This window comes from Bison bison, unplaced genomic scaffold (genome assembly GCF_000754665.1).
Source record: "Bison bison bison isolate TAMUID 2011002044 unplaced genomic scaffold, Bison_UMD1.0 scf7180017864289, whole genome shotgun sequence".
In the NCBI taxonomy this organism is placed as follows: domain Eukaryota; kingdom Metazoa; phylum Chordata; class Mammalia; order Artiodactyla; family Bovidae; genus Bison; species Bison bison.
This window is the reverse complement of record NW_011494861.1, coordinates 8,721,341-8,736,914: the sequence shown is the minus strand read 5'-3', so window position 1 is coordinate 8,736,914 and position 15,574 is coordinate 8,721,341. Positions and strand designations below refer to the sequence as shown.

Here is a 15,574-nt window from a genome sequence, read left to right as displayed (position 1 = left end):
ACACGCACGCCAGTGTTCATTGCAGCACTGTTTACGATGGCCAAGACATGGAAGCAACCTAACTGTCCATCGACAGAGGAATGGATAAAGACGATGTGGTCCATATACACAGTGGAATGTTACTCAGCCATTCAAAAGCATGAAATAATGCCACTTGCAGCTACATGGATGGACCTGGAGAGTCTCATAGTGAGTGAAGTAAGTCAGACAGAGAAGGAGAAATACATGACTTCCCCTTTATGTGGAATCTGAAATGATACAAATGAACTTGTTTAAAAAATAGAAACAGAGTCAGAGTCTTGGAGAAGGAACTTATGGTTCAGGGAGGGGGATGGACAGCCGGGTGGGGGTAAGGGGTAATTATGGAATTTGGGATGGACATGTGCTGCTGCTGCTGCTAAGTCGCTTCAGTCGTGTCCGACTCTGTGTGACCCCATAGACGGCAGCCCACCAGACTCCGCCATCCCTGGGATTCTCCAGGCAAGAACACTGGAGTGGGTTGCCATTTCCTTCTCCAATGCAGGAAAGTGAAAAGTGAAAGTGAAGTGGCTCAGTCATGTCCGACTCTTTGCGACCCCATGGACTGCTATATTTAAAATGTGTAATCAACAAGGACCTACTGTATAGAACAGGAAACTCTGCTGTGTGTTATGTTGCAGCCTGGATGGAAGGGGAGTTTTGGGGAGAATGGATACATGTATATGTATGGCTAAGTCCATCTGCTGTTCACCTGAAGCTATCACAATGTTGTTAATTGGCTATTCTCCAATACAAAATAAAGGTTTTTTTAAATTTATAAAAGATAAAACTGCTCTAAAAAGCTTATTTAAACAAACAAGCCAATAAGTGGCGTGGCATGGAGAGGCATCTGCACGCAGGGTCAGGCTGAAAGTGGGGCAGGTAGACTGAACAGGGGTCCCAGGTGAAGAGATGCTCGAGTCTGTAGGGGATTGGAAGTGTCCACTTAGGAACACGGACTCCCCCAGAGCCAACTCTGTGCTGGAGGAAGCCCATCTGTGTCTGTCGCACATGCATCTTCGGAGTCATTTCAGGTTGTACCCTGTCAATTATTGATCACAGACACACAGTTCTTCTTAGAAGGTGTGGAGTCCTCCATGCCACTGCTCCAACCGTGTCGAATAAGGATTGAACCCAGGGCCTGTGAAGCAGAAGCAGCAAGCCCACACTCAGGCCAACCTCAAACAGAATTATTCCTACCATGACTTGTCCCTCAAGCCAGCTGATGACAAGCCCAAGAGCAGACACGGAAGGTGGGGGTCTCCCTCAGTCATCTGGTGCTGAGATCGCACACGGGGTGCTGGTCACTGCCTGTGGCAGGGCTGGGACAGGCTGGCCACCTACCTGACACCTCTCGGGTCCTGTCGCATCCTGGAGATTGTGGTATGGCCTCTGAGCTGTGCAGACTCAGGGCTCCTGCATGACCTTGTGGTCCAGCTCCGGTGTTCAAGCAAGTGGAAGCCAGCTGCTTGCAGGAGGCACCCTTGCAGACTCCTCGCTCGAGAAAGTGCGCCCTTAAATGGGAGAGACGTCTTTGTCACCCTTAATTGACAGTGATTTTCTTCAGTGAAGAAAATACACAGAAGGTATCAAATTGAATCTCAATTTGCTGAATCTTATTAAACCATTCTTCGGGAAAAAAGATTTCAATAAAAATTTAAAAGGGAGAGAAGCAAAAAGCTTGCAAACTAGAAAGTAAAGTGAGATGGAGCCGTAGTTCCCAATTTTGGAGCAGTCAGGTGGGGGTGGCTGGGACGACGTTTGTTCTTCATTTGAAAGTCTAGGCTGGGATGCTGCCACGGGGGAGCTGTCTGTCATGGAGTATAGATGGGCAGCCGACATTCAGGCAAGGATCATGAGGACGAACCTGAAGTCTCAGCCACAAGTTTATTGCCAAGGCCGCCTCTGACCCCAGCATCCTTTCTTTCCTCCTGCCTGCCATGACAGGGAGCAGGGCTAGGCCTCAGTGCAGTGCACCCCACGCCTGTCTACACTGCCCTGGCACACATCAGCTCTTCAGATCCAGTCTACACACCCTAAAATCCATTCCTTTAAAGTGCAGATGTCAGTAGTTTTAATATATTCACAAGTTTGTACAACTGTTGCCACGATAATTCTGGAACATTCTTATCACCCCTTAAAAGAAATCCTGTAATCATTAGAGTTTAGATAGTAACTCCCAAACTCCCTGCCCCCAGCTCCTGGCAACCACCAGTCTACTTTCTGTCCCTGTGGATTGATTGATTCTGGGCATTTCATGTAAATAGAATCGTGCAACATGCAGCCTTTTGTAACCGACTTCTTTGTGATGTCTTCAAGGTCCATCCATGTGGTAACGTGTATCAGGACTTATTTCCTTTAAAAAAAATTCATTGGAGTGTGGTGACTGTACAATGATCTTCCCAGGTAGCTCAGCTGGTAAATATTGTGTTATTTTCTACTTGCTGCTGCTAAGTCGCTTCAGTCATGTCCGACTCTGTGTGACCCCATGGACTGCAGCCTACCAGGCTTCTCTGTCCATGGGATTCTCCAGGCAGCAAATCAGCAGTGTGTTTACATATGTCCCCTCTTTTTTGGATTCCCTTCCCTTAGGTCACCATGCTGCTGCTGCTGCTGCTAAGTCGCTTCAGTCGTGTCCGACTCTGTGCAAACCCATGGACAGCAGCTCACCAGGCTCCCCCGTCCCTGGGATTCTCCAGGAAAGAATACTGGAGTGGGTTGCCATTTCCTTCTCCAATGCATGAAAGTGAAAAGTGAAAGTGAAGACACAAAGAGTCGTGTCTGATTCTTCGAGTACTGAATAGAGTTCCTTGTGCTATACAGTCAGTTCTCCTTAGTTATCTGTTTTATTCACAGAATCAATAGTGTATATATGTCAGTCCCAAATCTCCCAATTCATCCCACCCCCATACTTCTTTCCATTTTATGGACAATTAATGTTCCACTGTAGGGCTGGGCCACTTTCTCATCAATTGATGGACACTGAGGCTGTCTGTCTCCCCTTTCCTCTGTTAGAAATAATACTACTGTGAACATTCAGGTACACATTTTTGCTCCCAAGAGTGAAATTTCTGGGTCCACTGGTAACTCAGTCTTTGAGGAACTTCCAAACTGTCTAATGGCTGCACCAATTCACATTCTCACCAATGAGGCATGAGACTTCCTGTCTCCCCACACCCCTGCTGACATTTGGAATTGTGTCTTTTTGCTTGTAGCCATCCATGTGGGGGTGGAGTGGTGGTATTTTGTGAGGGGTCTGTGGAGGCCCCAGAGTTTAAGGGGAGCTGGCCCCACCTTTGCCTGCACTGTGACCTGACCTTGGTGTGTCACCTGGCGGCCCTGATGGTTAGTGGCATCCTCAGCAGTGTTATCAGCAGTCTCAGGCCCTCCCAGCCCTCGCAGATGTGTGGGGTCCTCTTGAGAATAGGCTGATGGCACGGTGGATGCCTTCCCGAGTGAGAGGATATGTGAGTGGTGCTCCAAGAACCCCTTCATCATAAAGTGGGTGTGGTGTTGGGGACTGAAAGCTTCCCAGTCCTGTGCTGAGCAGTGTCACAGCAGAGTGTTCCTAGGGTCCTGCCTGGTTTCAGGACCAGATGAGGGATGAGGACAGAGGCCACCTGCTGCCCCTCACATGGTCCTTGCAGACCTGGCAGAATCCCTTCATGCCAAGGTGCGTCTTCAGCCCAGCGTGTCCGCACACCAGTCCAGGAAGGTCCAGGTTGCACATAGAGGCAGAGGCCTGCTGATAGAGCAGGGGGGTTGGAGCCTTTGACCTCTGTAAAAAGATGAGTGATGATGGGTCCCCTGTAAAGAGGCCACAGGATCGGCCGCTGACCTCCCTGTTGGAGGGGCTCTCTCCGTTCCCACCCTGAGCCCTGCATTTCCTGGCTACTGGGGGTGGGGGGTAGGGTGGGTGGAGCCTCTGTCCTGACCTGTTAACCTGGCCTCCTGTTTTCCCTGTGAACAAGTCCACCAGTTCAAAAAGAGACTAGACTGGAAGAGGAAAAATACATCCAGCTCTCCCTGCCATTGTGATGGCCTGGCTTTTCTACATAACAGCTGGGTGGCATGGAAAAGAGGGTTTCCATGGTAACCAATTACAGCTCATGATTGGTGGAAAATGGCAGAAATATCCTGCGTGTGAAGTTATGCCGGGCAGGCAGGCACAGGCTCAGGGGCTGCTGTTTTAATTTCCTGGGCCGATACTTCTCCAGGTAGAGGTGGCAAGTGGGTTTGTGTACAGCTGTTGTTCATTCAGCCTGGTGAGGCCGGATGTGACTGTGGTACCTTGGGGTGCCTGGAGAGGCCTGGGCATGCCTAGTGAGGTCTGCAGGTACCTGGGGGAGGCCTGAGGGTTCCTGGTCATACCTGGAGGGGCCTATTGGTGACTGGTGGGGTACGGTGAGATCTAGTGAGGTGGTGGTACTTGGTGGTGCCCGGTGAAGCCTAAGGTTACAAGACAAGGCCTAGTGGTAACCTGGTGGCACCTACTGAGGCCTGGTGGTACCAGCAGGGCCTGATTGTACCTGGTGTAGCCTGGTGAGACCTGCTGAGACCTGGGGGCTCCTGGTAGTACCTGGTGGGGTCTCGGGGTGCCTGATGGGATCTGGTGAGGCCTAGTGACACCTGGTAAGGTGCTGGCACTTGGTGGTGCCCAGTGAAGACTGAGGTTACAAGATGAGGCATGGGAGTTCCTGGTGAAGCCTGGTGAAACCCAGTGATCCTTATAAGGCCTAGGGGTGTCTGTGAGGCTGAGGGTGCTCAGCGCTGCCTTGTGGTGCCTGGGGGTGGCCAGTGGTATCCTCCAAGCCCAGATCACGCCTGCTGGAAGCAGTGTCTCACTTCCCTGGGGGCTGGGCTTGTGTCTAGATGCACAGACAGGTGGGAGAACCTGAGCTTCTAAACCTCAAAGGGAGCTGCCCTTGGTGTGCGCCTGAGGGACCCCTCGCTGACCTGAATCTCTGTGTGCGAGGCTGGCCTGGTCCCTGCACCGCCCTGGGCTGGCCATGCCGAGAAATTGCACACCGGCAGCCTCTTGATGCGGAAACATTAGCATAATGAGCAGTTCCTAATTTCTGCAGCCAAGCACTTTCTCGTTCTGATTAAAAAACCAAGGCCTTATTATTCTGGGATCTGTCTTTTTTGGCAATTAGCACTCATTAATACAAGTTTCTTTCTTTCAACACACGGATGTCGGGGGCACAGCACCTTCCTGGGTGTTGGCGAGCATAGGTCAGCCCCGGGCACGTGGACAGCCTCATACTCACTCAGGGGCTGAATTAGTCCCTTTTAAAGTCATATGACAGCCCGGCTAAGAAACGCTGTCCAACTCCGCTTCCACAGGCCTGGTTCCGAGCACAGTTGGCAGCTCAGCTCACTGAACACGCTCGCCCACCCCTGCCCGCCACCATCCCTAAATTCTAGCTTTGTTTCAATTTTCAGATTTGACATTGGTGATGAGCTCTGATTTTGAAGGGTACCTGTCCCCAGCCCTCAATTATCTAACTAAGCAGGTGGGAGGACCTGGGGGCCGGGTTCCCCTACCTTGCGTGTGGCCACATCCTGACCTGGCTCCATCCTGCCCAGGCCCAGCACATGCTCAGCCCTGCGTGCCCTCCCCAGCCTCCCCACGCTGAGGACGCAGGGGACAGGGTTTGCCAGGGCACCTACATGGGAGGTCAATGTCAGCAGAGCAAGCACTTGGTGGAGTTGGTGCCTTGACGAACTTTCCGCTTCTGGGCAGCACATCTTCTTCTGAGCGAGATCCAGAGGCAGCCACAAGTCAGCAGCTCTCCCTGTGCACACATCATGGCATTTGAGGCCACAAGCCTGCTTTCAAATAGACGCATCCGACTGAAACAGGAGGCCGAGGGGGTGGGGGTGGCAGGGAACAGGGCCCGGCCTGAGCAGCAGGTGTGGGACTCTATGCCCCATGGGAAGCCCCACAGGATGAAACCCCCCCGTCCTTCCAGACGTCAGGACTGGCAGCTGTGAGCTTAGCGTCACTCACCCGCGAGTGGGGACTTCTGTGACCCAGAGCGACATGCCCCACAGGCTGAAACCCCCGTCCCTCCAGACGTCAGGACTGGCAGCTGTGAGCTTAGCATCACTCACCCGCGAGTGGGGACTTCTGTGACCCAGAGCGACGTGCCTGGCTTGGACGCAGTGTGTGGACACATTGCTGGCTCTGCTGTCCCCTCCCTGGTTCCCTCTTTGTATCTCTGTTTTATTCTAGGTCAAAGCAAAGTGGGATGGAAGACCCCTGAGGTCATCATCTCTTTGGGGGCTTTGGGGACTCAGTGTCCCTCCTGTAAGTGGATTCTTTGACACCAGCTTGTCATCAGCTGGCCAAGTATGGGAGAGCTCCTGCGGGGAGAAGTGGGTCCTGACGAATGAGGTTGGGCCTGTCCTTCAGCGATGCTAACAGAGCGGACATGAGTTGGCCTTTGAAGGGGACTAACGAAGGGTTCCATTCCTCTTTGGAAGTTGGGATTAGGGCTTGTTACTAGGAGAGTGTTTCCTTGACCTGGAGTGGGGGTGGAGAGAGCCCCCCGGGTGGAGGCCCCCACTAACCCTCTTCTCTCTTTCCCATGCAGTTCCATGTTCATCCGCTGGCCCGGCTGCTCCCTAGGAAGCCATGCTTGGATCCTTATAGCCATGTTTCAGCTTGCCCTGGATCTGCCCACGTGTGAGTCCCTGGGCCCGGGCCCCGAGTTCCGGCTACTGCCTCGGCCACCCCACCGGCCGCCTCGCTTGTGGAGTTTTAAGAGTGGACAGCCCGCCCGGATCCCTGCTCCTGTGTGGAGCCCCCGACCGCCCCGCGTGGAGCGCGGACACAGTCATGGACAGATGCCAAGTCCCCGGGCCCGACGGGCGCACAGACCCAGGGATCAGGAGGCCACTCTTGGGCCCAAAGGGGGGCTGGCCAAGCCCCCAGCTGCTGCCAAATCCAGCCCTTCCCTGGGCTCCTCCCCCACCTCCTCCTCCTCTGCAGGGGCCAGCGGGGCCCCCACGGACCAGCAGGCCCTCCTGCGGCGGGGGAAGAGGCACCTACAGGGGCCTGCTTTCAACAGCTTTGACTTCCGGGGCAGCAGGCCCACCACGGAGACGGAGTTCATTGCCTGGGGGCCAACGGGGGAGGAGGAGGCCCTGGAATCCAACACATTCCCGGGCTTTTACGGCCCCACCACGGTCTCCATCTTCCAAACGCGGAAGACAACTGTGGCCACCGCCACCACCACCGCCACAGCCACCACGGCCACTTCCGTGACACTGCAGACTCAAGGGGTCACCGAGCCCCTGGACCCCAGGAGTAGGATCCCAGTTGGGGTAAGCACAACGGAGCCTTCCACCAGTCCCAGCAGAGACAGTGGCCAAGACAGCCAGCCCCCGCGGGTTCTGGGGGAGACCTCAGGTACGCCCACCTCTTCTCTGGTTGGATTTGGGTTGTGGGGTGCTTTGGGAGGGTGTGGCTTACAATGCTGGGATTGCCTGTTTTCCAGCAGGAGCACCTAAAGCCATCGTACCTGAGGGTGAGATGGGGAACTTTGTGTCCATAAACTTGCACATGTCCATGTCCTGGCAAAGATGGGTTATGCTCTACGAGGAGTGGCCAGGCTCTTCTAGTGGATTAAGCGAGAAGGGAGAGGGTCTCTTCCTAGTAGTGACCTAGGGGTGGGCATGTACCCACCCTGCCTTTGTAGGGGTGTTCTGAGCCCCACCAGACATGGAGCAGCATCTTCTCAAATGCTAGAACTTAATCTCTGGGACCAGCCTTGGAGTCAGGTGTGAGCACATCTGCTGATGGAGGCAGAGTGTATGGCATCTTCAGAAACTTTCCAGGGTGCAGCCCTCCAGAGGGGCAACTACCAGACCAACCCAGAGTTAAGAATTACCTTAAACAGCAGGAGAGACGGAGGCCAGGTTATCAGGAGGAATCCCCTTCAGTGTTAGCTGAGGCTGTGCACACTGACTCGGGTTCTGGGGTATCTTGTCGCTGAGGTCAGGTTAAGAGGTGTTTGGAGGATGGAGATCAGACAGATGGCTGTAATTCTGCCTGTGTCATTCTAGGTGCATGCAGACAATTATTGATTTTGAAATATCTACTGCATCGTCATTGTTTCTTTCTCAACTCCTCCAGTTGCTTCAAAGGGAGTAGCCCTTGGAAATCTCCCAGACCAAAGCACTTCCCTTCTCTAGTAGCCCCTTGTATATGCTGGCTTCAGGCCGGCAAAGGGACAGCCCAGAATCCTGGACCCATTTGTTGCCACCCACTGCTAGCATCCTTGGCTTCTGTGAACAGGCCGTGGCCCCAGGCCCCATCATGACTTTCAGGTTTAGTTTGGAACTGTCCATGCACATTCTTGACCAGTAGTAGTATTTGCTAACTTGTAATACAGGACACTAATTCCAGGGCATAAGCAGGAAGGGGATGGGGGCATTGTGCAGCCTCTCCGACCCCCGGCTTGCCTCTCTACTTCCTTGGAGCTGACACGGGTCCTTTTCAGAACCCAGGGGACAGAGAGAATTGCTCCTCAGGAACCCTGTGCAACCCAATTGCCACGCTGTCCCTTGCATTCTGCGTGTGCATTAGATTTTGCAAACTGGCCGGCAGGCAGGCTATGGTCATTAGTTGGACAGGTTTCCATAGAGTGGGTGTTCCATGACCTACTTCCTCTCTTCACCTGGACAAGAGAGCTGCAGTTTATCCTGAGCAATCTTCCCTAGAGAGCAACATATCTATGGATGCAAAGCCAAGCTCCATCTCAATGCTGGGGGCCATGGACCAGGATGGAGGGATGGAGGCTGTGAGCTTGGGAGCATCATGGGTGAGGGTCTGTAGGACTGTGCTTCAGCCGTCTCTCCTGTAGCCTCCTTCTGGAATCCACAGACTGTCATTCACTTCTGTGCCAAGCACCCAAGAGGCAGTTTACAAAGCATTAGTTTTTACCTCAATAAACTCCCAAGCCATCATCATAATAGAATTTAGTGGTGCATTCATTTATTGTCATCTCCCTGCCTACGTCACTTACTATATAGACATGGATGAGAAAATGAGTTCCCATTTCTTCCAAATTACATTTGTTATTACTAAAGTTAAACGCCCAGGACACCATTATAAGGCTTAGCAAATTAATTCACAGTACATTGGATATTGCTAATCCAACTTGACAGATGCTTATCTTGGAAAAGATTTATGGTTCTTCATAATATAATCTGGTGCTAGATTAATTTGTTTAGCACAACAAATTTAAATGGGGGAAAATATGTGTGTTTGCTTTTAACGCAGAGAAATGCTCATTCTGGGAAGTGATGCTGGATGCTGAGGAGGGGCACCCCACCGTCCTCAGCTTTGAATTCAAGGCGAGAAAAGAGAGAAAATGCAGAGATGTTTCCCCTAACTGGGCTCCTCCATGCTCAACTGGTCCTACAAAAGTGACCAAGCCCCAGAGCGTCGAGAGCCCAAGCTCTGATGGGAATCCCCCTAGTGGTCAGATGCAGACCTAAGCCCCCCAACTCTTTGGAGTATGACCATGACTCACACTTTTTGGCCAGCAAGAGTGGCCTTGGGGATCCCAGAGCAGTGGTCTGGAAGGCTGTGTGAGCTGTAGTGAGCAGTACCTGCTTCTAAGCTGCAGATCTGCTGAACATAGCTGGGTGATTCTGGGAAAGTTCCCTTCTCTCTTCGCTATATTTTCTTCATCAGCATAATTAGAGCTTCAAAATATCTCTCCTAAAAGGTTGCTGTGAGGCCTCGATAAATCAATCCTGAGTACAAAATGCGATGCCTGGCAACCAAGAATCCTCCATCCACACCAGCTGTTTTCATACCTAGCAGAAATGACTCCAAGGAGAGGGTTACAGATGTCGAGGGCGAACAGGCCCAGACTTGCCCACTCTCTGCACTCCGAGTCTGGAATTAAGGCTTTCAGAAGAAATACAAAAAATTTTCTAAGTCAATTCTATTGTCCAAAGAACTGTCTCTAGAATCAGACTTAGGGAGTTTTTTTTTTTTAATAACCTTATTTATTTATTTTTGGCTGTGCTGGGTCTTTGTTACTGAGAGGGCTTTCTCTGGTTGCAGAGAATGGAGCTAGTCTTCACTGCAATGCGTGGGCCTCTCGTAGTGGCTTCTCTTGTAGAGCACAGACTAGAGCAAAGGCTGGGGATGGACTTAGTTGCTCTGAGGTATGTGGGATCTTCTTGGGATTGAACCTGTGTCTCCTTCATTGGCAGGTGGATTTTTTACCACCAAGCCACCGGGGAAGCCCTGGGGAGTTGTTTTATTTTTCTTTCTGTAGAGAAATGTTTAGAAGGGGAATGTTATGTTTTCTTCTCTTTCTGTAGCACAGACATTGGTGGGCATAGAAAGGGCAGGTGGCTGGTGATTTGAAGCCCTGTGAAATCTGTCAGAGGTAACATTTTATAGAAACACCGCTGGAATTGTCCAAGGGCCATACAGTGGTTGGAAGATCTCTCCTAGTTTTAGTGTGATGGTTAAGAGTGATGCAGCCTGATGCCAATCCCTGGCTTCATTTGTATTAGTTGTTTGGACCAGGACGACTTGCCTCTCCTCTTTGTGCATCAGTGGGAATTACACAACAAACCATCTCATAATGTAAAAATTAAGTGAGATAGTATATGCCCGATCCTCAGTGCCTGTCATGGGGCTTCCCTGGTGGCTCAGCAGTTAAGAATCTGCCTGCAATGCAAGAGAAGCAGGAGACTCGGGTTCCATCCCTGGGTTGGGAAGATCCCCTGGAGGAGGGGGTGGCTACCCACTCCAGTGTTCTTGCCTGGAGAATCCCATGGACAGAAGAGCCTAGCGGGCTATAGTCCAAATAGTTGCAAAGAGTCAGACACAACTAAAGGGGCTGAGCATTCACGCACAATGCCTGTCACAGAACAGCTCCTCAGGATGCATTTGCTGCTGTTAATATGATAATGATGATGGTGGTAGTGACGATGGTGATGATAGAGATAGTAATGATAATGATGGTGCTGGTGATAGACGGTGATGATGGGGATGATGATGGTGGTGGTGGTGATAGTGATGGTGATGGTGATGATGGGGATGATGATGGTGGTAGTAACGATGGTGATGATAGAGATAGTAATGATAATGATGGTGCTGGTGATAGACGGTGATGATGGGAATGATGGTGGTGGTGGTGGTGATAGTGATGGTGATGGTGATGATGGGGATGATGATGGTGGTAGTGACGATGGTGATGATAGAGATAGTAATGATAATGATGGTGCTGGTGATAGACGGTGATGATGGGGATGATGATGGTGGTGGTGGTGATAGTGATGATGGTAATGATGGGGATGATGATGGTGGTGGTGGTGATGATGGGGTGATGGTGGTGGTGGTGATAGTGATGATGGTAATGATGGGGATGATGATGGTGGTGGTAGTGATGATGGTGGTGATGATGGTGGTGGTGGTGATGATGGAGTGATGGTGATGGTGGTGGTGATAGTGATGATGGTAATGATGGGGTGATGATGATGGTGGTGGTGATGATGGGGTGATGGTGGTGGTAGTGATGATGATGGTGATGATAGAGATGGGGATGATGATGCTACCGGGATGTGATGGTGATGCTGATGATAGGGATGATGGAGATGATGGTAATTATGATGATGGAGATGACGGTGCTGGTGGTACTGGTGGTGAGGGTGCTGACAATGATGGTTATTATTCTTGGATGATCACTGGCTTTCTGCTCCACTTGATCTTCTCGTGGTGAGTTCACTTGATGAGGTCATTAGATGAGGTCCCCATGTTCTCATCACTGACCTTGGTACTCCGAGCAAAGATGTAGGTGATGCTTAGCCGGGAGCTGCTTGGGATGGAAAATCACCTGGCTCAGGTTCATGGAGGCGTTGAGCTCCAGCCTCACGTGGTGCTGGCAGAGGCTGCATGTCAGACGGTCAGCAGTTCACCCGAGGCTGGAGGGGAGAGCTCCCCACAGCGAAGCGCCTTCCTTCTGTGACAGCCCTCTTGCTGGTCGTGTTCCGAGTGTAGAATCACAGAGTCTCCCGGGGGGAAAATAGAAAGTCATTTCCCAGGCTTTAATCTTAATCCTGGGAAAGGGAGCCGTGGGGAATTTAAGGCAGCTGGTTTCAGTCCCCGCCTTTGCCCGCTATGGTGTCTCCTGGGCACTGGCTACAGTTGTTGTCGTTTTGGTTGCTGAGTCGTGTCCGGCTCTTTGTGACCCTGGCTTGCAGCACGCCAGGCTTCCCTGTCCTTCACCATCTCCCGGAGTTTGCTGAAGTTCATGGCTGTAGTTAGTACTCAGTGAAGATTTCCCAGCCCTGCCAGTCCTCGACCCAGCCCGCCGGCCCCTGGCCCCCTGCCTGCACAGATACAGCTGACACTTTCCCTACCGGCCCACACTCACAGCTCTGGGAAGGTGCACTGCTCAGGAGGCCAAGGTCCCCATCATCATTCAAGCTTTGTCCCCATTTGGATCAATCACAGATTCGTGACGCCCGGCAGCTCAAGGATGCCGTGGCTCAGACGTCCTCCCAGCTCTGCTTGGTGATTTTTACATTGGAATCCACTCATGCGTTTCCAAGGGTGATTTCCAGGTTGCTTTGTCCTTGTCACCAGGGGCCTTCAGTGTCCTCTTTGTGGGATGGGCTGTTGTTGTCTTCTCTCACCCTGATGGTCAGCTGACTTGAACCGGCAGTGGGGAGACCTTGGGACCAAGTTGTATAACGATGGAGTAGTTTCTAGATGCCTGAATCGGAGGAGAAGGGAGTGAGAGGCAGATGGAAGGGACAGAAATGTGGTATTCCCCTTCTGTTTGAAGCTGTGATGGCGATTTAGATGCTGAGCCCCTTTTAAATAACTTGTTGGGTGTTTGCTACCAGGGAAATGAATCTGTCCTTAATTTAAAGATATCTGAAGCAAATGACTCATGAACTTCAAAAGTTTTGAGTGGCTTAATTGGTATAAGAGAATCAACGGACAAATGAGCATGTGGAGCTTTGCTAAACATGCTGAACTCTGTAGACGACGAGGCTGGTCTTCAGGGTCTTCATTGGACCCTCCGGGGTAGATGGGGTGTGGCCTGTCCTATTGGCTGTGGTTCTGCAGTGACCCGTCCTGGCCACAGGCAGGGATCCTGTGTGTCTGCCGACAGCTCTTGGACCTGTCCAGCCTCCCCAGGCACTTCCTTGCTTTTGCTGAGCAAAGCTGTGTTCACAGCAAGTGGATAAATGAGCTCTGACTCATTAAAGCCGACCTCGGATTCTCGGGAGATGACTCTGTCACTGGGTTCCTTTTATTCCCTTCACATGCTTCCTGCTCCAACCTATTGCAATGAGTGCTTCTTAAGTTCTTTGTTTCCCTCAGGGTTTCATTCTCCTTCTAAGAGCACCTTGGAATCTGGAAGGTTCTTCAATTCTTGTGGAACCCAGGTGCCTATACTGCACTTTCTGTCTGGAAGCCAGGGCCTTCCACACCCCTGGGCTGTTGTCCTCGCCAGGCCCTGGGGAGCTGCAGGAGGAGGCCTGGATTGATGCCTCCTCCCCCTGGAAACCAGTCCTCTAAGGGTGTCCCTGGGGCTGCCGGCCACCCAGGGCCTGGGGGTTGCAAGAGACACGCCCTGTAGGACACATGTCCGCTCACGGGAACTGCACTCACAGATCCGTCTAATATACGGTGGATTGAATTTATGGCTTCATCCACTCACAGGGGAATGATTCTAAGCATTGTGATTAAATACTAGATAGAACATCATTTTCAGCATTTTTATTTGACTATGTTAAGGGAACCTGTGTCAGAGTTTCTAGCTTCTGATCAATTGCTCAGGAAACTGTTCATTCCTTAGTTGACATTAAATGTTGCACCTTGGGGTGGAGAGGGGCCAGGAAATGGAAGACCCATCCCAGTGCCCTCTTTTCAAGGAGTTTAAAAATTTCTCTGGGAAAGCCAGACAGGGAAGGGCACAAGAGAGGCAAATGACAGTTAAGGACACTAGCGGGAATGTGACAAACACCATGTAGGCTACAGCTCAGTTGTTATTCTGCAAATGCGGATCGGGGAGGAAGAGAGGATGAGGTGAGTCCTGATGGGTTGGGAGGGTAAACAGGGGCAGAGGCTGGGGAGCCTGGTGCTCCTGGAAGCCTGGAAGCCTGCCTGGTAGAGGGAGTCTTGTGGTTGAGGGGCTGAGGGCCGACGCCAGGACGGTCTTCTTGCCTCTAGAACAGGAGCTGGAAGAGAAAACCTGTGAGGGCCCTGGGCTAGCTCACAGCTGAGACAGGACCATGAGCAGCCCTGTGGCCTTCTGCCAAGAGCTGGAGGTACAGCCTCGATGCTGCTTCCCTCCCGTTTTGTCATCAGTGAAAGGAGGGCCTTGGGGAGCTTTGGCCTGCTGGCTTCTAGCTTCAACAACCTGCCAGCCGGGGGCTGAGCAGTGGGCCCAGCAGTTCTCAGGTGCAGGCGAGCTCTAGGGTCAGCAGGCAGATGCTGGGAAGGGGGTTTCAGAGCCACCGTTTGGGGTGAGATGTCACCCGTCCTGTTCCCACCGCCGCCCCCTCCAGCCCAGGTGTGGCCCTGGGTTACAGTGAGTACCGTGAAATGGCCCAGGTGAATACATCTGGGGAGAAGCTGTGCCCTCACCTGCAGCAGGTAGGTTCCCAGTGAAGCCCAGGGCTCCCTAGAGCCCCCGCCCAGATCCAGAGACCCGGTTCCAACTGCCTCTGGGTGGCGGACACGCCTTGTGGTCACCAGGCCTTCAGTCTTTGCTTTCCATGTGGTCCATTGACTTAAGCCTGCTGTTGTTTTTAGTCACTCAGTCACTCCGACTCTTTGCGACCCATGGACTGTAGCCCTTCAGGCTCCTCTGTCCATGGGATTCTCCAGGCAAGAATACTGGAGTGGGTTGCCATTTCCTACTCCAGGGGATCTTCCTGACCCAGGGATCGAACCCTAGTCTCCTGTATTGGGGGCGGATTATTTACCACTAAGCAACCAGGGAAGCCAAAGTCTGTTGTTAGGAGGTGATGATTGGCAATGGTAGAGGAGGAAGCTTACTTTTCTAGAAGTTTTCTTTAGCAGCAGGGATACTGAGTCTGTCTAGGGAGCTGCATGGGGGATGAAGCCAGAGGTGGGGGGTGTTGGGGGTATGCAGCAGAGAGAGCCCCTGATTTGACCAGACCTGCCCTGTGCCGTGGCTGCCCGCCCGCAGGCCAGTGGTGTGTCCTCAACAGTACATGTGACCTCAACGGGTCCTAGCTCCCCTACCTGCAGAGCTGGGAAATGCCTTCCACCCTGCGAAGCTGTCCTGAGACTTGACGATGTTGACCCTGGTGGAGCGTGGAGCTCTTGGGAGGGCCTGGGTAGCGCTGACGTGGTGGAGTCCACCTCCTTTGGGGGATGGAACAGTGCCAGTGCTGGGAGAATGCTGCTTATTTTATGTCCTTCAAATGCTCCCCAAAGATGTTAGCAGGAGGAGGAGGGTGTTCAGGTGCACAGCCAGCTCTATGGCAGCTCTCCAGTGACCTTTCTCTGCCTTGGAAGGGTTTTAGCAGCTGG

The 15,574-nt window shown here is 52.2% G+C and overlaps 1 protein-coding gene across 1 annotated transcript in view; it reads left to right on the top strand.

Moving 5' to 3' along the window:
- Positions 1-5,829: 5,829 nt before the first annotated feature.
- The window catches only part of AJAP1 (adherens junctions associated protein 1), a 60,445-nt gene continuing 50,700 nt past the window's right edge, over positions 5,830-15,574 (top strand). The window contains exons 1-3 of the mRNA XM_010850205.1: positions 5,830-5,934; positions 6,076-6,188; positions 6,618-7,435. Coding sequence (XP_010848507.1) covers positions 5,830-5,934; positions 6,076-6,188; positions 6,618-7,435 — 1,036 coding nt within the window. The remainder of the gene's footprint in view (positions 5,935-6,075; positions 6,189-6,617; positions 7,436-15,574) is intronic.